Source organism: Dendronephthya gigantea, unplaced genomic scaffold (genome assembly GCF_004324835.1).
Source record: "Dendronephthya gigantea isolate DGI-Jeju-01 unplaced genomic scaffold, DenGig_1.0 000009F, whole genome shotgun sequence".
Classification (NCBI taxonomy): domain Eukaryota; kingdom Metazoa; phylum Cnidaria; class Anthozoa; order Malacalcyonacea; family Nephtheidae; genus Dendronephthya; species Dendronephthya gigantea.
In genome coordinates this window covers 3103873-3128204 of record NW_021163019.1, presented here as the reverse complement: position 1 = coordinate 3128204, position 24332 = coordinate 3103873, and the positions used below count along the sequence as shown (strand labels likewise).

At 36.8% G+C, this 24332-nt stretch overlaps 4 protein-coding genes across 5 annotated transcripts; 2 read left to right on the top strand and 2 right to left on the bottom strand.

The window, feature by feature from the left end:
* Positions 1-187: 187 nt before the first annotated feature.
* Positions 188-1292, top strand: LOC114517657 (COMM domain-containing protein 7-like). The gene is made up of 2 exons (XM_028537442.1): positions 188-503; positions 967-1292. The coding sequence occupies exons 1-2, from the start codon at positions 188-190 to the stop codon at positions 1269-1271; spliced, it is 621 nt and encodes a 206-aa protein (XP_028393243.1). The 3' UTR covers positions 1272-1292.
* Positions 1293-1382: 90 nt separating this feature from the next.
* LOC114517656 (SUMO-activating enzyme subunit 1-like) lies at positions 1383-3488 on the bottom strand. The gene is made up of 9 exons (XM_028537441.1): positions 3376-3488; positions 3004-3175; positions 2716-2862; positions 2482-2591; positions 2257-2359; positions 2041-2146; positions 1795-1939; positions 1655-1724; positions 1383-1544 (listed from the first exon to the last, which is right to left on the bottom strand). The coding sequence occupies exons 1-9, from the start codon at positions 3486-3488 to the stop codon at positions 1449-1451; spliced, it is 1062 nt and encodes a 353-aa protein (XP_028393242.1). The 3' UTR covers positions 1383-1448.
* Positions 3489-3558: 70 nt separating this feature from the next.
* On the top strand, positions 3559-5580 carry LOC114517638 (leucine-rich repeat-containing protein 9-like). Its single transcript, XM_028537424.1, has one exon. The coding sequence runs from the start codon at positions 3559-3561 to the stop codon at positions 5014-5016; it is 1458 nt and encodes a 485-aa protein (XP_028393225.1). The 3' UTR covers positions 5017-5580.
* A 5157-nt stretch (positions 5581-10737) lies between these two features.
* LOC114517669 (voltage-dependent L-type calcium channel subunit beta-2-like) lies at positions 10738-22583 on the bottom strand. 2 transcript variants are annotated; one of them, XM_028537452.1, is made up of 12 exons: positions 22330-22583; positions 22104-22178; positions 13917-14030; positions 13715-13837; positions 13541-13608; positions 13380-13445; positions 13212-13273; positions 12914-13068; positions 12543-12789; positions 12156-12307; positions 11919-12014; positions 10738-11496 (listed from the first exon to the last, which is right to left on the bottom strand). In XM_028537452.1, exons 1-12 carry the CDS (start codon positions 22417-22419, stop codon positions 11311-11313), a joined length of 1434 nt encoding a protein of 477 aa, XP_028393253.1. In that variant the 5' UTR covers positions 22420-22583; the 3' UTR covers positions 10738-11310. The 2 variants fall into 2 exon arrangements, with proteins under 2 accessions (XP_028393253.1, XP_028393254.1); XM_028537453.1 differs by lacking the exons at positions 22104-22178; positions 22330-22583 and adding an exon at positions 15864-16149.
* Between the last annotated feature and the right edge of the window lie 1749 nt (positions 22584-24332).

The window sequence follows — 24332 nt, the reverse complement described above, 5'->3', positions numbered from 1 at the left end:
AATCGAACATATGGGTATTTTAATGTACATAAGGAAACTATAGGCCACACTAGAGTACATTATGGGTTAAGTATGAATAAATATGGATACTAAACTACAAAATGGGAGGTATAAGAATAAATGGGGATATATATATGAGTTTTTGTGAACAGAATGGGATTAGGGGGATTATTTTGTTATTGAAAAAATGGCTTCGTCTGCTCCAGATTTGACTTTTCACTTTACCAAAGAGAGACCTGGAAATCAAATGTTCAGCGATGTAAAAGCTTTGAATAAGTTTAGTGAAGATGGATTTAAGAAGTTTGTAGATCAAGTTCTTCAGTTCCTTATAGGATCCACAAATGCCGAGCAATTTCTGTCCGATCTCGAGTCGTTTGCGCAGGAACTTGGAGCAAGTCTGAACCCGTTGAAAAATATCACCAGAACATTATTGACATTCTTCAAAAGCGCTGCGAAACAAAACCTTTCGCCACAGTTTGTTCAAGAGGATATGGAAAACTTAGGTAATCTGCTTTTTCTTAAAAGCTCCCCACTCCCCAGCCTTATACAGACCCCTGCCCTTACCGACTCCTCAGTAGCCCCTGCCTCCACCCACTTCTCATAGTGGCCTCTGTCTCCACCCACCTCTCATGGTGGCATCATCCTCCACCCACTTCTCATAGTATCCTCTGCCTCCACCCACCTCTCATGGTGGCATCATCCTCCACCCATTTCTCATAGTGGCCTCTGCTTCCACCCACCTCTCATGGTGGCATCATCCTCCACTTACTTCTCATAGTATCCTCTGCCTCCACCCACCTCTCATTGTGGCATCATCCTCCACCCACTTTTCATGGTGGCCTCTGCTTCCACCCACCTCTCATGGTTGCATCTACCTCCACCCACTTTCATAGCAGCCCCCACCTTGCCTGTCCCTCCATTTCTCACTGAATGGTTTTCACTGACTGATTCCTACCACAATTTAAGGTTTATCAAAAGACAAATCCCCTTATCTTTTGGAAACATGGAAAGCAAATCTGATTGGGTTATCTCGCTCTGTCATGGCACAAACATTCATGGTCAACCCATTGGTAGATATGGAATGGAAATTTGGTGTAACAGCGGCTAGCAGCGACATGAAAGTTGTCGGCAATTCTTTCTTACAATTGAAACTTGTTGTTGACAAAGGAGGAAAGAAAGAAGATGTGTATATGGAACTAACTTTGCCTCAATTTTATTCATTTTTGCATGAGATGGAAAAAGCACGGACTGCATTGGAGTATTTAAGTTAAAGTTAAATTTTCAAAAATAATATCAATGATTGATAATTATAGTGTTTGAACTCTTACAAAGACTCGTACTGTACAATAATTTCATAGTCAACAGAGCTGCTCAGACTTCACTATGTGCTCTAAATCTATACAATAAATATACAAATATAAAAAGATATGTTCTCATCTTTTGTTATCTCAACTTCTTATTGGCATGCATTCCACCATGCCTTCACCAGTTCGTCCATCAAAGAAAACAAAATTATTGATAGGTGCATCTTTTCCTGATAGGGCCTAAAATTATTCCAGTATATATCCTGCTAAACATCAGTTAATAGCAAGTACTAAATACACAGCTAATACTAAGCTAGCAGTGATTGATTTTGCTTCAGTTTATGTCTTACCTTGATGACATCCTGTGCCAGTATTCCCCCTAGAATTGCACTTGTTGGACTTAACGTCCCTAAACATTGACTACAGGAAAAAGAAATACATTTTCACTCTCAAAATCCTAATGTTAAATAACATAGAATGAACTACAAACCTTGCAAAATTCTCTAAAACAAGAACATCACTTATATCTAAAGATTCAAAAACTTCATTTTTTATCTGAACAAGATCATCCAGGTCTTGCTTGGAAGTCGAACTTTGCGGGTTTCGCCCATGCTTCTCTTGAAATTTTAGTAAGACTAAAACAGTATGATAAATAAAGTCAGGCTGAGAAAGAGGTATATATCTAGGGGATATATTGTAATGGGAGATGTTTAAGTATTGCCTGAACTGCCATCACCTTGAAATATAAAATAAACAATTGATATCTTTTTTAAAGCCTTTGGTTTCTGATCTTTGACCCAAGATGTATCCAAAGCATCTTTTAGCGAGTTGAACTCTAAAAACTTGACAGAGAAGAATGGATTAGATCAGCAATGACCAAATCGCATTAAAATGGACACATTCCTCATCATTTATCAAGTGTCTAAAGAAAGACTAGAAATTGCTTTTGTACCTTTTCAACAATGATGGTTTCAATTTCTTCTTGTTTTGGTTTTTTCTCAGCAGGTGGACCATCACTTACAGTAAGATTTATTCCAGTGGATGTTCTCTGCTCTCTGGAGGAAACATGGTTTGATTCAGTGTACGACAAACCATGTATAGTGGAAAATGAAGGGCTGAGAGCCTGAAAATTAATCTTGCCTAGTACCAGTTGTAATTGCCAAAGTTATTAACTCACTCAACATATTTATGCTCCACTAAATCACAGAATGCGTATCCAAAAAACCCCAACACATCACCAGCATAAAATTTGATCTTCTTCTCATGGCAAATTGAGTTTACATGAATCTAACACAGAATGATGTACTGTTTATTCCAAGTAGATTAATTTCACCATTCTTCAATTGCATTTTGCAATAATTGAATTGGGGAAATAGAATAGTCTTGAAAATTGATACAGATTTTCTCTTACCATAACTTCCAGAACACATCCAGTCAAAATGACAACATCAAATTGTTCAAAATATTCACTAGATTTCTTCATGACAGGCTCGACATCAAATTTTATTTCCACCATTGGATTTAGTCTTTGTGCTCTGGGAAGGCTGGCCTCTGCACGCTAAGCAATGAAGTAGAATATTTCTTTATTTGGACCACCTATGAATTTACCCTCTCAACCACAGGTATCTTGCTCATGCCCCTCTCTCACATCCAACCCACCCCCCCCCCACCCATTCCAATTTGACCTTGGAATTCTTACATTTTTTCCAATATCCGTTCTAGGGATCAAAAACTGAGCTGTGAAATCTTGGGTTGTTACTTCTTGATCATCAAGTAACATCAAAGATTTTACCCCACAGAGCACAATATTCTTACAAATTTCAGCACCGAGTCCATTAACACCAACAAGAAGAACTTTTGAAGCACGCAACCTGAGATATAATAGTAAAATGTAATATACACTTGGTGTCTGTTGATGACACACTCAAACAGAAATGGTAGGACAAAACAATGCTGTGCTGCACCCAAATTGACCCAATGGTCAATGGACATTACTACATGTATGTATATTTATACTAGCTATAATACTAGCTATAATACATTATATAAGGATATATCACTGGAAGCATACCTTTTTTGAGCGTCTAAACCCCATAATCGAATTTGTCGATCGTATAACGCGGCCTCGTCTGCGGAAATAGAAGTTATTGAAGAAGAATCCAAACTTGCATCTTGGTCCGCCATTTTGAATATTAGTAGGGCTCCAGTGGTAGGCTCGTGTGTATAGAGCTCAGTGGGTTTGATGAAAATCAACATGGCGACGGCTAAAAGAGTTGTTTACAATAAACGAAGTAAAAGCAACTTATTCTCAAGCAAAAATACTGAAATTCTCTCAGCACAAGATGGCATTGAATTCCCCGAACAAACGGAGATGGAAAGTACTCTTCTGATGCATGGAGAAGCGAACCCCCAGCGTGTTTTTGAAATAGATTTACACGGGTCGAAATTGACGAAGATGGAACACTTTGAAAAATTTAGCAAACTCCGGTGCTTAGATTTATCCTGCAACCAGATAAGGAATATTACCGGCTTGCAAAAAAATGTGGAACTTAAGGAACTTAAATTGTACTCAAACAAGATCAAAAATCTTGGTGGTCTTGACAATTTAAAAGAGTTGTGTTCCTTACAACTGCAATACAACTGCATCTGCCAGCTTGGGACAGGACTTCGGAATTTAAAAAAGCTTAAAAGTCTACGCATGGATTGCAATGGGATTGTAAATATTTCCGTATCAGAGGTTGCGGCATGCTCAAAATTAACATTCCTGAATGTTTCCAGTAATGACTTGGGAGATATTTCATTTATCAATTGCCTGCCTAATTTGGAGGAGTTTTATGCCTCTAATAATTCACTTGTTAAAATTCCAGATCTTGGTAGGTGCAAGAAACTGCAAGAACTTGATCTTAGTAATAATAAGATATCAAGTATAGCAGGTATTAAAAGCCTACCTTCGTTAACCATCGTTAGACTCGAACATAATGACATTAGGAATTTAGACATTTCTGGTGCGGTAACAACTTTGGAGCAACTATATGTTGGTAATAACAAATTAGCTGGTGTTAAAAAGATACCACAACAATTTCCTGCACTTGAAGTTCTGGATATTTCATCGAATATATTTAATAATTTGAAGGAAATATGCAATGATTTGTCGGCGTGTGGAAATATTAAAGAGTTAAACATTGCTAATAATCCGTGTTTTAATGGACTATCACTTGATCATCAAAATTGCTTGAAAGCTCTACCAAGACTTGAGGTTCTCAATAGCAATCCAGTAAAGCGGCCGCAATCTTCTCAAAGCAAGGTTCGTCCACCCATGAGACCTGTATCTGCGTCTCAACTGGTTAGCACAAAACATTTGGAAGAGCAGGTCTCAGCTGCAATACAGGAGCAAAGCTCCTTTGAATCATTAATCGCTACGAAGTTTGATGTGGTTTATGATTTACTTAAGAAACTACCTGAGAAAAGCAGTGAGGAATCAAATCTTTATAAAAGCAATGATAAAAGCTTTATTTCCAAGCCTGAAGATCAAGGATATTACTTTAAGCATGCAGATTCACGAAGCAATTCTCGACCAGGAACACAAGAATCTCAGCAGAGAAATAGTAGCCCAAGAACAACCAGTGATGGTTCAAGACCACCCAGTCGATGCAGTAATAGGGCAAGACTACACGAGGCAATGACTTTTGCAGAACAACATGTTGATGAATAGGATAAAGAAGTGAAAGTTTTGATCAATATATCAAGGGTTTGAGCTCCTTTGAGCTGGTTTCTTATACTTTTGAGAATGGATTACCATCAGTTGCAATTGATTATGTCTCTTGAGGTATGAACAATAGCAAAGATCAATAAAACACATAAAAATATCATTTATGGCAAACAAATTGAATGTTCACCTATGTAATATAAATACTTATTTTGTTCCACGAAGTCAAGTATGTAAAAATATGTTTGAATTTTACAATGTCAACATGAAATTTTATTCAAACAAACAAGTACTCAAGGATAACTTTGACCTTGGGAAACATAGTTCTACAATCAACAATAGTGTTGATGAATACTCTTGATATACAGACTCCAGCTCTACGCATTTGGTGCTTTATAGTTACAAAAAAATACTTGTTTTACAGGCTAGAGAATACAACAAAAAACTGCTATTTGACAATGCTCGAAAAAACATGTTCCGAAAATGTAATTGATCGGTTATCAAACTTGATAACAGAATAATACTCTAATAATTAGTATTTCACTGCTCTCTGTGAATAGTAAGTTGCTACCATTCAAAAATATTAAGAGAATATTTCATTTAGGTAATTTGGTCTGATTAATTAGGTAATGTTCTCTGTTTATACATACACTGAGTGTTAATACAATAAATATGAATACATGGTTATCCTGGATATTTTTGTTAACTCTTGGTGTGCCAAGTCCTCAAAAAAGACAGAGTGTAGAATTCCTTTTCCGTTTTCCATCATCGTCTTTCTTTGATTTAGGTTTGATACAGTAATTATACTCTCGCAAGTAGGTTTTGAGGGAGGAAGGAATTGGCAGCTTCTCTATGTCTTCGTATTTTGTACAATTTCCAATTGCCCCTCGACACAAACTCATAAGGGGCTGCGGTTGAGTCCGGATTAAGGGCTTGACCAACATTGGCTCAAAAACATGCAGTATTCACCGATTGAGTAATGGGACAGTAAACCCTCAATTGTAATGGAGAAATAAGCCACCGGACTCTCATGGTCAAAACTGTACTTATGATCCCACTGTTCAATGCGAGCATGAAGCGTCTTGTTGTATCGTCGAAAACTTACGGAAAACAAATGGTCCTTGTGTGCACTATCCCGCAACAGAAACGTTCCATCTGGTTTACCAACTAGGAGCTAAATTTTGGATAAAATAAATTTTTAGGTTACAGAAAATAAGAGCTGATAAAATTATGCTAATATAGAATGTATTATCCCAAAGTTTAATTTTGAATCATGAAAAAGTTCATGATTCAGTGACAGATCTTGAGGTGCACATGATATAAATCAGACAGGAAGAACTAATGTCATCATTTAAGGCAGAGCAAAAAAGGATAGTTTCTTATATAACCTAAACTTTCTCATTTCAAATATATTTAAAGTCGTGACAATATACACTTAAGAGACCCTAACGAATTCACTGCCATATTAGGGTTTGGATTTTGTCATAGGCTGTCTTGGATTGAGGCCAAAAAATGAAAAGGTTACATACACAATAATCACCTGAAAAAAATTTGAGAATTCTTGCTAATAATTGTTACACTTTATTGATGTTTGTAGCAATTTCCAAAATTTTCCTGTAATAAATTGGAATTGTCTTTTCGGTTGGACCATTTTTTTTTCAGATCGGTAAATTCATAAGAAATCTTTCGAGAAGCAGCTGTGTCTAGCTGGCAAATTAAAGTTAATGTGAAGATGTATTCCTGCCATGAAAACTTTGTAGAACTGACAATTTCCGTAATTAAATCTATTTAAATCTTTGAAGTCGTGCGAATGGTTTATTTTTCAAGCTATTTGATTATCTAGGAGTCTTAGTTTATATTATATATTCAATTCGCTTCGCGACGAATTTAATATCTAACCAATCTTTTCCGAAGCCAATAGCGTTTATGATCCGTGTTAAAAAAATGTGTGGGATTTTAAATACCTCCATAAAAATACATGGAAATTTAACTGCCATCGATATTATTTACCCCAACACAAAGGGAAAAAACTAGAATCAAAGTAGAACAGAATCACAGGAAAACATGAAAGGTAATTTGAAACCGCAAGCCACGAAAATCAATAAAGCGTATAGTATGTAAACACAAGGAGAAAAACATGAATATATCTTCTTACAGTAAAACCTATCTAGGCTACTCACTTCCTCAGCTTCATGACGATTATACTGCCCCAATAATAGGAACAGTTTGTGACTGCCATAATATCACTTATATATAATGACGGTCCTTTTTCTGAAGCTCTTTCTTGGACGAACGACTCTGCTCCGTGTCGTTTGCTGGCTTAGATAAATTGCTAGCATCGCTGTCAGAAAACCGCGGTTCCTCGTTATCACAGTTCGTGGGGCTTGCCGAATCGCAAAATATTTTCTTTACTCTTTTCATAAACGAGCCATCTTTTTTTCGAGGACGAGATTTTAACTCGCTGTTCTCTGGCACAACGGGAAATGGCCCTCCATTAAATTTCGGAAGAGTTGAGAGTTTCTTGGCTGCTTTTCTTTTGGCTTTTTGTGACTGAGGACAGTGGCAATCGTAAGATGTTTTTGCTCCCTTTCTTAATCTGATACGACTAGATTGCTCTGTCGTTTGTGTTGAAGCGATTGATCCCCTAGAAGATGAAGTTTTTGATCCATCATCGCTCGAGTTATCGGCATCGCCAAACGAGTTTCGTCTTTCTCTGAAATGAACCAGTTTGACTTCGGAAGAATCGATTTGAAAAGCATTTTCTTCGTATTTAATTGAGCTATCACTCAATGGCCTTCGTCCAAGCAAAGCTAAATTATTGCCAGGATAGTTTCTAGCTTCGTCTTGATGGCCTGAACCCAAAATATCAACAGATTGTGGCAACAGACCCGAAGAACCTTCGGCCATATTTTGAAGTTACTTTACCGCACGAAAACAGCAACAAATCGTCTCAAAACATTTTATCACAATTCCTTATCACAAATTTGACATCCAAGTGTTTTATGTAGCCGTAAAAACGCCTAATCGAAAAGATATTTGTCTCAGAAGTACGACAGACAAAGGAACTAATTTCTTTCTCACAATGCCAACGAATTATGTTCAATACTCAACAACGCATGCGCACTTAGACACCGGATATTATTGCTTCGGTTATAACTTGTTGACTTCCCTTTCATGAGTTTTGTTCTGAATATTTGAATAAAACTAGGCAACTGCAGCCTTTTATTACAGCATATATTTTCACTCGAGTAGTTAAACGTGCATTTTAGTTCTGCAAACACACTAAACACGCGTGCCCTTCCATTATTAGCGTGGTTGAAGAAACTTTAAAGTATCTGTAAATGTCGTAAACTTGCAAGGTGCAGCATTGATACGGACATATCTCGTTTCAATGACGTCAGGTTTGTGACGTATTAAAACCTAAGTTTGTTAATTGCTGGGTATCGCATGGTTTTAGAGTTCAATTATATATTGACAGACATTTCTAAACTATATAGATTAATCCCATGTATTTTCGCTATTTTCTAACACAAACCATTTTTAAATCTTTGGGAAAGTACAATTTATTATTTACACGTATCGTGCACCTGTCATATACGACAGCCGGAACGTGTTTTTTATTTTCATGAAAATGCAGAACGTGATGTACAGAAAACACACATAATTTGAGTGATTAATTGACGCATTCAAATGAAGCGAATGAAATAGTTTGCCGAAGCCCGAATATCGCAGTCACTGAGTGAAGCAAGATATTGCATGATTTGTCGCATGATCGACGCCATTCTTTCGTGTTTTTACGCACTTTTGCGCACTGCTCATTACGCTTAATCGTTGCGCAATTAAATAAACCTATTCTTGATTTTCTTTGTGTTAATAAAGAGTAATCACTTATCAAAATTACTCTTGCTTCACTAAATACGAAATGAAAATAAAACCATTTCCAAGCCGGGAGAAAACAAGTTGATTTAGCTATAACGTGAGTGCAGATTTATACCTTCGTCTTACTCTCGACCTCCGGCAGGTGTTCTAGGGGCGAGCTAGTGACCTGCGAATTTAAGAAAAACATCAGAAAAATGGATAAAAATTCCCATTTGTGACAGGACAAATTTAATCTTCCGGCAGAGGCAATGACGCACACGACTTTGTCTTTGAAATAGACCTTATTCCAAAAAGATTTTTAACATCCTAGACGCAAAAGAACTGCAAGTCTTAGTTACCACCTTTGTCGTTCATCAGATACTCCAGATACTCCAGAGAGTTCAGCTCAAACGCTTTTCATCTTGAGACGTGACTAGTAGTCACTCCCACTACATGCTCACATCACGATCCTACGACCCGATGTCCTAATGCTACTTGACTTGTTAACAACCGTCTGGCAAGTTAAATTTAGTATAGCAGCTGTAAATGCAGGTGTTACAGCCCACACAATGAGATTTGTCCACGGAATAAAAATGGTTAACGTTAGATCATATCTTACATGTAATTATTGTAACTCAAACTGAAAGCATTAGCTATATTGTCCTACACTGAACGGTGAAAAACGTTTTGCAAAGATGTTGACCGTTTTTGATATTTAATCGCGTTTTTGGTTTTTCCTGAAATTCTATTGTAATAATTTATTTATTTGTTATGGGGGTGGGTAAGCTTTTAGCAATTTTTGAAGTAGCTTGTCTTTGAAACCGCCAACTCTCCTATCGAGATCCTGGTTCTCGAAGCCAACAAACAGTTCCTTAGTAGCAAATCCTCATATGACATATAATGAAAACGAATACACAAGAGGTATTCTGAATTCATGGGAGGTTTTCTGAGCAAAAAGGGGGCAATCGCATCACTATAAGATGTCAAATGTGTCAGAAACGCGCGTGCATGCATGCATGCGGGAATACTACAATACAAGACTTGGTACTGGGGGAGACATAAAGTTAAGTAAAACATACATGAGCACATATTTTTTAAAAGTGCATTTAAATACGGAAGTTGACATTTGGCCTGCCCACACATCCAACAAGCAGGCTTAGCAAGTCCTGTTTAAAGCATCCTTGATTCAAAGCAATGACGGAACATGCACTTGAGACCATTCGCCTTCCGCCAGCATTTTTGCAATCAATTAAACTGAGTTACAGGGGCATATCCGAACCAATGCCTAACCAACTAATTTCTACATATAATATATTTACTTTACAAGTGTAAAAATTTGAAATTCACGTTATAATTAAGGTGATATTTGCCATGCATATCATAATATCATATTTAGATTTGTTAACAGATATACTACCAGTATATATAATGTAAGATGGTTATCAAAATTGTCCAAAGCAAAGTCCATGTTATTCACAAATGACACTGAATTAATTCATTGGCATTACCACAGCAAAACAATCCTTGTAAGTTACCAAATCATGACACAATAAATTCAACAAATTTTGCAAAGTTGCAAAGAAACCAATTTTTTCCTAGATGCATTAAAATAAGCTGCGTAAATAACTACACTTTGCTGCCAGACATGCAGCATTGCTTGTGACGCAAAAAGCTTTTTTGTTTCTCGCAAAGCGCGTCCATCCAAAGCAAAGATTTACGCTATTCAGAACAATAAAAATAATGTCAAAACTTGCCTATAGTCTACCGAACAAAAAAGCTGCAAAATTACTCAGTATAAAACGAACGAAACCAAACCTTAAACTTATGTTATCGCTCTTATGAATTGCTCAAAATTCTTTCAGATTGTCATTTGTAAACAACTTTGGAAAGACAATCTCTGAAACCCCGTCACATGCATATATACTACACAGCTACATTTGCCTTACAATATTATTAGTATATAAATAAGTCCCTTCCATGTGCTCAATATAAAACATTTTTCTACATAATCACCACTACATAACAACTTGTGCTGCCCTGAACTGGTTGCGGATATTTCCTGCAATGGGTTACACAGCACTATATACGAGTTGTGTTTCCACCGAATATCATCAACACCTGCCAGCATCAAACTATCTTTTTTCCCCATTCTCTTGACTAGGATTAATCCAGTCTAACTTTTGCGAATATTCAAGCCAATTCCTTGCAAAAAGTGAAATGGAAACACCAATTCTCTCAAAACGAGGATCGAATCCACGCGAGGAAAAGTCCACGCGAGGAATATACCTCAGTGTTCACCTTCTTTTAAGCATGGGTAGAAAGGTGTGTAAAAAGCCATATTCGGCTACAACAATCAGGTAAACTTCATTCGTTCGTAAAAAAGCTACGCTAACCAAGGTAGCGTCTACGTTAGAGCTTCAAAATTGTGCTTCAGACGCGCGGCTATAGGTAGACACTAGGTCGTTGCTGCTCCTGGTTGAACATCGAGGGGCCTGGTTCCGAATGGTTTTCCTCGATCACCGTGCTCACGTCAGGGTGTGTTTCCCGCCAATATTGCTGCAGGAAATCACCCAAATGTTCGCAGGCGTCCTCAAGCTGATTTTCGTCAAGAATCAAGTCGAAGGACTCCTGTTAACAAAATACACAAAAACGTTGTGTTTAGGCCCCGCGCTTTGATGTAAAACATCATTGCAGTGAAGTGCATCTCTTAATGATATGGTTAACGGTTTTCACTGCACTAAGATTACGTGTTCTGGAATCAATTTTGAATCAGAGTAGTTTCAACAGATTTCTCAGCCTTTAGTTGCCATTTTACAAAAAAATGTTGTAATGATAACATACTGCATGAGGTATGTTAACTCATTGACGTAACACTCAAAGTAAGTGGAAATGATAAGTGTTTGGGAGGAGATTTCAAACTAAAAACGATTCTTATTACAGGATAAAGAGCCTGCCTTTATTCTAATTTAAACAAGGTTTGTCTACAAGATAGGTTCGTTAAAGAGCATGCAACAGACACGTGTGCAGTAAAACATTTCAATTTCATCTACCTCGTTGCATTGAGCAAGTTTCTCAGCGGTCACCAGCTGAATATTAAGGTGACGACTCTGAGATTTCCCTCGAGTCTTGATGAGACGTTGAAGCACCTTGGTTATAAATAGAGGATAATTTACTCAAGAAATTGTCATGTTCATTGTCATACTGTTAAAAAAAGTGATGGGGAATGGTAAATCATGGTTGAATACAGAGTATTTGAGAGAATCCAAATATTTCTTTCATCTGTATACCTTTGCCGATGCAATCTTCAAATAAATGATAATCGGAGCCAAAGTTGACTTGGCAAGCTGTGAAGGATGGTTGACCGTATCACACTCCAGGACAAGAAGATTTAGACTTTTGGCAAGCTCAAAAATATGATCAATTTCTTGTTGAACTTCACCTGCAGCAAAGCAAAGAACGAAAATGTTGAGAAAATATGGGGTAAAATAGGCGAGACTTTTCCCTTCGATTTGGAAATGTCAGGGAAACAAGATTTCCTAATTTGGCAAGAGCGTTGTTCCTGTCACGTGATCAGTATTAATTTGCTAAGTAATTTCCCAGGCGAATATAAGTTCGATATTCGACACTCTTAACAACTTCCGAGAAGTTCCCATATCACAAAGGTAGCAACTTACTCAGCATTTGTTTGCTGTTCGTCTTCTCCATTAAAGGTTTTTTGCCATTTCCTTGTAACGAAGCACGTTTATTTCCAATTTCGGTGTTACAACGATGGATGATGATTCTGCTCTCAAACCTGTGTTTGATGTAGTCAACTAAGGCCTTTTGCATCATATCCGTTACTTCATAGGTTTTCATTGAAGGTCCAATGAAAACTATTGGCCTCATCACAGGGACAACATCGTAAGGCGCAAGCTGCTCTTGCTAAAAAAATACCACAGAATTTTTTACCTAAATTTGAGTATTTTCTAAATTGATAATAAAGAACAGATTTGGGACAGGCTGGGACAAAGCAAAGCATTGAAGTCAAAACCGAACTCACACCAACCTTTTTGAAGAACACTTTCTTCTTTCCTGTGTTTTGATTAGGTAAAGTACCAGAGCCTGTTCTGGGTACAGACGAACGACCACTGCCCTGACTGGTGGGACTAGTGGGGGTAGGGGGTGGCTCCTCGTCGTAATCGATCCCATTCTCTCCCTCATCTTGAGAAAAAATAATGTTTTGTCAAAGGAAACTACAACAAGACAGGTTAGTTCAGGCCACATTTTCTCCTGTAGTGAGACTGGATTAATATGTCGTAACTTTGTATAACTATGGTACCGCTATCGAAGCCCACAAGACTTACATGACATTCCTCCGGGTGACCCAGGGGATCCATCACCAAGCTGTACCCCGCCGCCACTACCCCTAAGGAAAAATGTAAAATTGAATTAAAGTTTTCAAAAACTATCAAAACTAGCAGGAAAATTGAAGAAACGAAGGGTTAATCCTGTAAGTCCAAAGACTGAAATACCTGCTTCCCTTGGTTCCCTTTCCACTGACAGAAGTAAGAAGTCTGATTGATTCCAATTTACTTGGACTAAAACAGAGATAAACAAGAAGACGATATAACATTTGCAGAAGTGGATCCATAAGATGAACTTAGAACTCCCCATAATTAGGACGTGAACATACCTTGGAATAAAACCAACTGCACCACCTTCCTTTACAACCCTGCCTATCCACCAATCTTCGTTAAATTTCTAATAAAATAACATATATCGAATAAAATAACAACAAGCAAAACTTTATTCCTTTTGAATAATCGCAGTCATGAACGTGGCTCTGGTTAGTTGGGATAATACATACTTCTTTGACATGGAGAAACTCTCTGACATCGAATGAAATGGCAGTATTGGGCACAGGGCACTCTGTTTCTTCAGAAGCATCATATCTGACGTTTGTTCTCACGGCAAATGCCACTGGCTTGTGCTGGAAGATGCGAGAAAATACCACGAAAATGAATGGACAGACAAAACAACTCTGAGATGGCGATGAGTTTAAAACAAACCTTAGCAGCATCAAGTGAAGCCGCACCACGGTTTCCCAAATCTCTGCGAACCATTTCCCTGTCCTCGTCTAAACTGCTCGAGTCGGATATGTGGTTTGTATGGGACTCAGAATCCTAGGAATATAACGAAGATTATCATCATCACTACAGTCATCGCTGAAAATATCAACGAATCTTCCTAAAGAATTGTTTTTGATACGATGCATCCATGCGCAGCCTAACAGGATAACAAGTAGACTTGAACTACGAGAATAATTTGTTTAGGTTTCATTCGATATAATGTATAACACTGGATGGATCTATGAGAGATAATCCTTACACTAGATATCTAGGAAGAACAGTTTAGAAATTGATGGAGCTATTAAGTATATATAAATTTAGTTCCTCTGTAAATATAGTAGCTAGATATATCATTCTTAGAGAGCGATCATTCTTAATCATTCTTAACTCTTAAGAGATCATCCTTATTCTAGACTCAATGGACAACAGTTTTCGAGGGGACAGAGCTTTTCAACACGAGGAAAAGTGTCTAGAAGAGATAATTTAATTTATATCTCGGAACAGTGGATCCACAAGTCTTGCGGATTTGCCTAATAGCTTGCACACAGAGTGCGCAAGCTGTTACCATGACAACGATACCGCGGGGGAGGCTAAGATAACCAAACCACAATCTTTAAATTTACCAAAGTTGGACATAATAATATATCGGCAAGCAGTAATGGCCGACCACAAGGTAAATTAGCCAGCCTCTCAAACAGAATGTCAATATGAACACAGTTACATAACACAGACCAAAATTCTAAAACCTATAGGTGCATTTAGGGACTCGCGGCGAACCTATATCGAAAGAAAGTCTGAATTCATTTGAAGAGCTTAAAATATTTTCATGAAACATTTAAGGGGCAGTCACTATTTTAAATCTATCTTCGAAGACAAAGATAGGAAAATCGTCATAGATTTTATCCGCAAAATACACTACTGTTTTTCGAACAAACAATTATATCTAATTTGTACTCTAGAAATATTTGTAATGCAAAAGGGAGTGTGTAACTACAGGTCACCCATAAACAAAATCAATTATGTTTACGATACTACGACTTCAACTTTTTAACGATAATATGGATAATTTTTGCAGCACGTTTAACTTAGGTTCTAAAGGTATTGCTTGCAAAGTATTGACCACCATAACACTACTACCAGGGATTTAAAATAAAGTAAACAGGGCACTCGACAATAAATAACAAATCAGGTTACTCTTATTCAGGTTACTCTAACCATTTCGTTCAGTATTTCTTCTTAAAACGATGCACATGCATCTGAGCTATATATACGCAAGGTCTAGTTGAGGAGGATAAATTACTCTTTATCGAACAACTGGATGGAGTACAGAATACCCTATAAAAAGAATATGAGAGGGAGAAGCCGTGGGAGAATGGACGCGATGTTTTCAGGTTTGCCAAAACGTTAGTTTGTCAAGTAATAATACGTATACGTTAATATACGTTTATTCCTTTATATCAACCTCAAATTAATTATAGCAAAATTCTCAGAAGTAACTATAATTTGTAGAAAACATTCGCCGATTAATTTACACGAAATAAATCACGCTATACGAAAATTTACGAGATAACCTTCACCGACATGACACAAACTATCTTAAACTTTTCTCTTGCTGTCTAATCGCAAGTTTGTGGACATCAAACGTATATACATTAGTTTCTTGGGCTGTTTCTTTTGTATTTCTCAAAGTAAATAATCGTTTCTATTAGATAGGACACTTAGTTAAGGCTATCGTTAGAACAACACACGCCATGGATTATTGCTAAACCGGTTCTTGTATAAACCAGAGTACTACTTTGATTTTATACACATATACACGACATATTAAGCGCGTCAACGCGGTGAGCCAACATAACAGATATGAATATATAAAGGCGACAACCTTACCATTATTAAACTTTATTTCATTTAGCGACAAGGGGCCACCACAGGGACTGGAAATTGTAACACATGCGATAGACGAAACTTTAATTATCTCGACTCTGCCCAAGAGCACATTGAGACAAACGCTATAACATTTTCGACAAGTTTGCTAAGAGTTATCGTGCCAAGCGAAGCTCAATCGCATAAGGATACTATCCACATCATTTGAGCACGGCCGTAAGGTCTTTAAAAGTTAAAAAAAAATCATGCGAGCAATATAAACCAAGTTGCAAGCTTATGTGTGTGAATCAACGCAGCATTAATGCGCTTCCTAATTACCACAAAGACGCTCCAATTGGTGGAAAAAGCATAAACAGTAACTTGTTAATTTTAATGATAACACTCGGGGAACTGATGAATAACAGCCGAGGAAACAGAAATACTAAACCGAAGTGAAATACAGCTTAAAAGAAAGTTTAAACAGGCAACATTCGGTGAAGAGACTACGAAGGTTTAGTTTTTGGTGCAGTGCATTAAAACGATTGAGGATAATAAAGATTTTGTTTAACATTCAATAATTTGAATAAAACGCATTAAAAATTTATTCTCCCTCGGTCACCCGGGAGCCACCAGAAATGAATGACATATAAGAAAAAATATAGCTTTTAAAAGAAAGTAAAAAACGCCCAACCATACACTGTGTCTCGCTACACTGAGAAACCTTTATAACAATCACCATATACTGCATGATAATAGTACAAAGACACTCACCTAAATAACGTTTGGGTGAGTTTCAGAAAAACCTTCCCCTTGGGTGATATTACGGGCATATTAACGGGCGATATATTACCTTAGGGGTTGTTTCATTAGATATACACATACAGGCATATACACAATAGAACCCGCGTGAATAATTAACAACTGTGGCCACAAGTAGACTGCGGGCAATTCAGGATTGATAAACGTTATAGTGTTGGGTCTGTTGTACAAATAGCCGAGTCTTCTAGCATGTTGTCATCTACGGCTTCGTCGGAAAACTCGGAGAAAAAAGCGACGCGCATTAAAATGGCATCCATTCCCACAATCGGCATATTCATGTTGCTAAAAGCAGGCTCTCTTTCATGCACGCTTTGCGAGAAAATCCATGCAAAATGCCATGCATGCAGTTTTCCAGTTACCTCATGCTGAAATACTTTCAATAAGACATTGAAATGTCCAGCAGGCTAGCGACCTGTCAGAGTGTCTGAAGAATATCTACCGTATATAGAAAATTGGTGATAAAATGACCACGCCTTATACAACTCGCTGACATTATCGTGACTTTAAAACTGTTTAATACAAGTCCATGTAACTAGTATTTAGAGAGATCTATTTCGAAGAGGAAACTATGCAAATAAAGAGGACATATTATCATTCTACTTTTTAATGTACGCATTCACATTTACAATGCATGTATATCTATAGCCCGGCAGTGGGATGGGACTTCCCCCTGGATTTCCTTTTAAACTAACTTTCTTCAGCGAATATCCTTAAGTTTTAATTGAACTTTATACAAAACCTAACCGCATTTTTAAACAAAACCAACAATATAAATATATCTAGTGGACAATCTAAATAAACAGAAATAAGTATTTATTATTAACAATATTGGTTTGACTATAGGAATTACATAACAATTATGGGAACTAACTTCGTCAATAGTCGAACAATTGACGTAATTACGACGTATCAATTTCGAAAATTAGAGAGTTTGGAATATAATGGTTCAGGACATTAGTAATAATTAAGAAGATCTGATATAGTTTAAAAGCCTGCATAATGCTATCCTTTTTCATGCACATTTTAAAAACGAAAATAGCTTTACCGTTGTTGTGAACTTAGAATTTTTTCGTCGTCGCATTAATGAACCAAAAGCCATGATAAACCTCGCTAGCGCAAAGTCAAATATAATGACAGTTCGTTGATGGTTATAATGGCAAAGAAGCTTGAATCCAGATAATGAAATATCTACACACTACCATTAGCAAGACCACGTTTCCTTTTTGCAACCCGAACTTGTGGTAGAATCACGTTACCTTGTGCACAGACTATACTATATACAATACGCTACAGTCGTTGGAATATTAACAAGGTATCAGTAGACTGAATTGATATTTTATATACTCGACTACCAGCCCCTGTGGTAAATTCTAGAGCATTTCTGCCGACACACGAATGGTAAATTCTGGAAGCAATCTGTAACTTTTTGGTAGAATCTAGATCTTTTTCCGTTGTTCTTCGTATGTTCCAGATCTCAAAAGACAGCGCAGACTCAAGACAAAAGCGAATGTAATTTTTTACTCAGTTTGATCTCACCATGTATGGTAAAAACCAATTTGGGCAATCACAAACAGTCAAGGGTGTAGTTTGTTTAGGTTAATTGATTATTACATTTCGAAATGGATTCCGAATAAAGTTCATTGTTTACTCTGGGTACGGGGGAGAAATTGCTAACATTAAATGGGACAATGATATGAGGCATTTTTGAGCTTTATTTGAAATGCGTGTAACTGATACTAAACAATTGTCACAATTATAGTTTCGTAAAGTGATACAACATCTGAAGGTATTGCCGAAACAATGCTTTGTATCTTTCTTGCATGCTTGCATGGCTGCTACAAGCGACTACAACACAATTCATAGTTCTTTGCTTTTACTTCTTACCAATCTTCGCAGGAATCTCAGCCTCACTTAGTGAACGACGAAGTTAAGATTCGATTGCCGAAACCTTTCAATAACTGGGTGACTGGGTGATGTGATGGACCCATTGTATATGATTAATTAGTTTTCCTTAAAAGCGCTGGTATAGTTGAAGTCAAAACGAAATCTCGCGAAAAAGCTAATATATTCTCTCACAGGTCTCAACTGCATGGGTCATAATCATGAGTCATGACATTTTTACTGAAACAACCCAAATTACTGGAAAATATTGACGTAAAACGAATTACCCTACTATTAAACTTTGGCAGGTAATTCAAACTGGAAGAAGCGCCATCATTTATTTTCAAACCGTGCAAGCTATTGTTTCATTTTGACTTCCCAAAAAAGAGAAACAACGATAACATGATAGACACTTTAACAAACACGCAAGATGGAAAATAACTTTTAAAGAAAAAAAATGTATGAAAAATTAAAGAGGATATAGGACGCTTTCACAGCTTGGTACTGCATGATTACGAAATGCAATTTCAAGGCGTCACGTTTATTTCATGCAACCCACTGGGAGTCATCGTGTGTTCTTTTATAAAAACAAAGCATTCATGTTGCTCTTTAAACCTAAACTCAAAACATTCATTACAATGCACAAAGAACAAGGGCTAGGAGTTTTCCAAAAACACAGAAGACTGAAAATCGCATCGTGAAAACTAACTTATTGTGACAGAAAAATGATTACACCGTCTCGTTTGTTGAATGTGTAGATTGTGCAATATCTGAAAATGCTTTTATATCAAGTCACAGTTTAGACTAACAAGCCTTCTCTGATAACACTTAGCTGGTATTTTACAGAAATCATTCTTAAACTCTGGGGGTTTTATAAGGAAATATCAAGGTTACATGACTCAATCAATATCTACAATCCCTCTACATTTCGAACTTTTTAAAAGAAACTTTTAAGTTAGATTGAAATAGCCAGCAATATCTTTAGCATAGAAACAGGGTAGGCTATGAAACAAGGTAAATTTTCCAAACATTGTTTTGAACCCTGCAGTTTAACTTAATTATTATTGTGCAATTATGTCCTTAGTTGTTCCCATACTAGGGCATGAATATAGATCATTTCTTAATGATTTACCATTGTTCTAACAATTCCTACAGGTTAATTATTAGAAATTTTATATATCCCAAAATGCTGTGAGAATTTGAATTCAAATTTTGTATACTGTACATGGCAATGGTGGTCTTTTTAATAAAAAAAAGTTGCAAATGATGAGTTTAAAATAACTATAAATTGGAAAGTCTTAATAAGGTAAATGTGATATATTTTAATGATATATTGAAGAATACAGAGACTGGCAATAATTTTTGTCTGAAAGCAAGTTTAGCTTAGAACCAGGACAATGTATTTCTACCAGTACAAAGCTAATCGCATAGAGTTTGAAAACAAGAGTATCTTAATATTTTAACTGTAAATACTTTAACGGACATCAACAAGAAAACAATTCAAAAAATGTTTGATAAACATCTTCAAAACAAGGCCAGTCTACACTAGCAAAGATCTACACTTTCTGTGTGCACAGTGAGGCATCCTGTCTGAGCACAGTGTTTGAACAGGACTTCTGACATTTACACTGTCCAAGGTTGAAGCTGAGTATTTCCTGTTGCACAAACAACAGGTCAAACATGGACGACCGTAAACGGAAAGCGCTTCTTTGTTATTTTTGTTTTTCTCAGCAGAAATGAATGAAACTTCGGTAGACATTTTAATTAGTACAAGAAGTGCCGGCTTCTTTCAAGTTCTGTGTTCAAAGTTGAACACGCTCCATGTCGTTTAAAGCCCTTGAATGTCTTCGCTCAAAGTTTTTGAAAGGTGTTTACATATTTGCACACACTTTGTTCAAAGCATACTGTGTGCACAGAAACTTTGCTAGTGTAAACCGGCCTTAACAATCTTACTAACGAACAATTCTACTAATAAATCAAAACAATAAATCCACTTATAACTCAAAAATCTATCAAAGTCCATCTGGCCTATATTCACGACTGTTAAGGTCAAATATGTCAAACGCTGCCTTTTATATCTTTTCAGGCAAACAACTACAGACAAATATTTGTCGACACAAAAATAATCAAATCTCCAGTAGAAGCATAAAAAGGAGAAGTGATAAGCAGCTGCATTGGAAAATTCCAACACAAAACATCCACATTAGGCACCATATTTCCACCCCCTAGTAAGCATTATGCAACATGAATAATTCACAACATTTCCTTTTCCAACAAGTGCTGTGACATCATGATCTCATTGAAAAAAAGTGCTTTTATTGCATGTCAGAGTAAAATCATTTCTAACTGGTGATATGACGTGTATAAACACGATTTCAAATATCAATAGAAATAAACAAGAATTATCCTAACAACCCCACTGTTTTGAAATAAGCTAAAGTTTGCATAAATTAACATTAAATCACCAAGCTTGTCAGTGCTAGAAGTCTGTTTTCCAAGTTGGCCATAACAAAGTTAAATACCCACCAAAGTAACAACAAGACCACAAAATAAGGAAATTATAATCATATATAATCTCGTTTTAAATTAATCTTAGAACACCATTAAGCTAAAATTTTCCAAATTAGAATTACTTTGTTACATTGAATGTCGGAAGGTCAAAATGATCAAACAGGCCTTTGTCAACTGGTAATATGCGATATTTTCACTTCGGAAGTGGTAATATTCGACTCTCTTTAAATCTAACTACAAGACTCCAGCCTTTTATAAATATTTAATCGAGCTAGTGTGCGCAAATTTCACATCGTAGCCTAACCAAAATAATATTGCATTGCATGTTGTTAGTTTGAAATAAGTGTTGTGTGTTTGCGTTGGATTATCAAGCTAATACCAAACTCGATTTAATGTTTCGTGTATGCATTGTAGATCATAGAAAATCTCTTAAAAACACGAATACAAACAAAAAACCACCGATTAAAGGCAATCAGACAGATGCCGTGAATGCTGTCTACGTTAAAACACACCATCCCAGCGAACGACAGTGGGACGTAACAAGAGTGCACTAGACAGGATGTAGACGGATTAAATATCATATCTGTTCAATGCATTGTATTACCCAGGACGACAACAGGGAAAAGCAATACTTCCTTCGCTACAAAGCATTGCTGCGGTAACACTACTCTAATTATATTCATATCGAAACAATTTTTGGCCCACAAAAAAGCTTTGGACACTTTTAAGGCAGACGACATCATTGACAACGAAGTTTCTATACGAGTCACTGCATTCATACGTGGATTCCGCGAATCGCTCAATTTTTCATTAAAAGATCGCAAATTTAAAGATTTAGGATACAATAAACGAGCGTCGTAGACTAAGATAAATTTATTATGCCATGCTATTACCACATCGTTTTATTATACTGAACTATTTAAGATGGCCCCTTGGGAGAATACACCACAAAAATTAGGCAAGTTTGTTGTCTTAAAAACGCGTACAGACAGTCAGGAAACGTGCACATAAACGGGGTCAAATTGGTTCAAGATATGGGTTGTTTTATCCTACCTTTGTTGAGCTTGTGTCGTTTGAACTAGGTCGACCTTTATAGCGTTTTCTAGGCTTCCGGAAAATGTGCCATTTCTATAGGTTGAAAGAACATTGATCAAAGATCAATTTGGAATTAAAAAGGCAGAATTTGGTGAAAAAAAACGCTACAAAGTCAAAACAATATATCTCCATGCTAGAATAATAATTTGAGACAGGAGATCATCGCATAACTACGTTTATTTACCTCATTCGAGACAGCAGAATTCGTATGATTCACTGTAGGATCGACTTCAATTGAATGTAGTTCGCTTACTGCGGCTAAGTCTGTGGCCATGATACTTGAACACGGCGTCTACTACAACTCATAACCACATAGGACACGTTGAGATACTTTTAAACCGTTTAATATTTGGTAGAACGATGAAAATATATAAAATCGTCAATCTTTAAAACATCTCAACTCCTACATTCGAGCAGATGTATATGTATGTTAAACACCGCCTAAACGTCACATTATGACGTCATTAGACCTGTTACTTTCCCCAATATAGCAACCTTACGCGCTCTCCGATTGGCTACTAGCAAAGCCCTTGCATTGTCTTCCAATCACAGATCACGTTATAAAAGATCCTCAAGATAAGGGCTAGCGTAGGAGGTTACTAAAATAGTACAATCTTAATAAATCAAGTAAAATTTGCACTCAAATCTCAGGCAAAAATAACTCAATTCAATCCTATCGCATATGCCTTATTCAGACCATTCAGACGGTCTATACAATAAAAAATGACTGTATTTTTCATGGATAAAAAGACCTTAGTTTTTGCAATTGACTCGTAGTCCCTATTAAAAGATCAAAGCGCGCCGTTGTCTAGCAAATCATCCATATTCTATTTTGGGCTAATATATTACTTGAAGCGTTCTAATTTAAGTCGTACGGATATCAGTGATTTTTAAGATCACCGGTCTTTCATATTGTTATTTCAATTGGCAGCAAAATGATGATAAACAAAATTGAAAATAAACAAGTTTACTTCTTTCACGATTGCGGCAAATGAAAAACGCATGTTGGCAACTTTGCATGAGGAAAAATATAAGCTAATATTTGGACTTTGGATTATGATTAATAAGAGTCGAAACATTGCAAAAGGGCTATATATATTTTTTCAACAGTTTTCATCGACGAAATAATTAAATATCTGTTACCATTTTAGCGTTCATTCAGTTGCATACTTCAAACTTGCAATAGCGCTCAACCGAATTCATTGGTATATTTTTGGGGTCACATCGGAAATAACGAAGTTCTTATTGTCGCTTTGCAAAGAATGATTTCACAATGTTTGCAGGTCTTGCATAGATGAGAGCTGATGGATCTTGTGGGAGGATATAATGCAAATCACGATCGACAACGCATGCGTCGTAAGCGCCAATTAGCTGAAGAGTATCATACGATCATGCTCATCCTACTCTGTTTCCAGAAGGTGGGCAACCTATACTTCATCATTAGTCAAACTGATAATACCAGCCCACGCTGCACGCCTTTTCTGAAACTGCAAACAAACTAGCAAATATTGTTTCCCAGAAATGATTTGGGTGTATGGGCGACCAAGCAAATACTAGCTATTTCGCGAAGTGCACAGGAAGAAAACAGGAAACATTGGCTCCTGTTAGATTCATGATTGCTACGCTACAAAAGCCGAATTCATCTATTATAGACGGGAAGCTCGTCTGATGTGAATTCGGTCACAGACGGGTTTCTCGTCCGAATTTTCCCGTCTAACTTTAGTCCTGTCTAAACAGACGGGTAAGTTGGGCAGGAATCCCATCTGGACTGTCTCTAATATGCATTCGGCTAATGAACTCTCCTCGTACCTTAAAAACAGATCATAAAAACAAGTTTGTATTTATAATTTGTATATTACATATATTTGTGATCTTATCTATCTATCTATCTATGTATATTATCTATATTATCATTCAGTGTATTGTTAAAAAGTACAAATATTGTACCGGGGAAATCACAGCAGAATATTTGCGCTCCGCTAAGATTTCTTCCATGGGAAGAGTGCCTACGCAACTACAAAATTTTGCGTCAATATTTAGACAGCTAATAAACAGCTATTTATCGCTTCCATAGGCAACACTGGAAGCTCTCGCACGTGTTCAAGGCCAAATTGATAGACAAGTTGTGTTAGTTTTGTTTCCTCTGGCACATGTTCGGGTTTTAGTCCGGAAAATCGTCGACAAGCG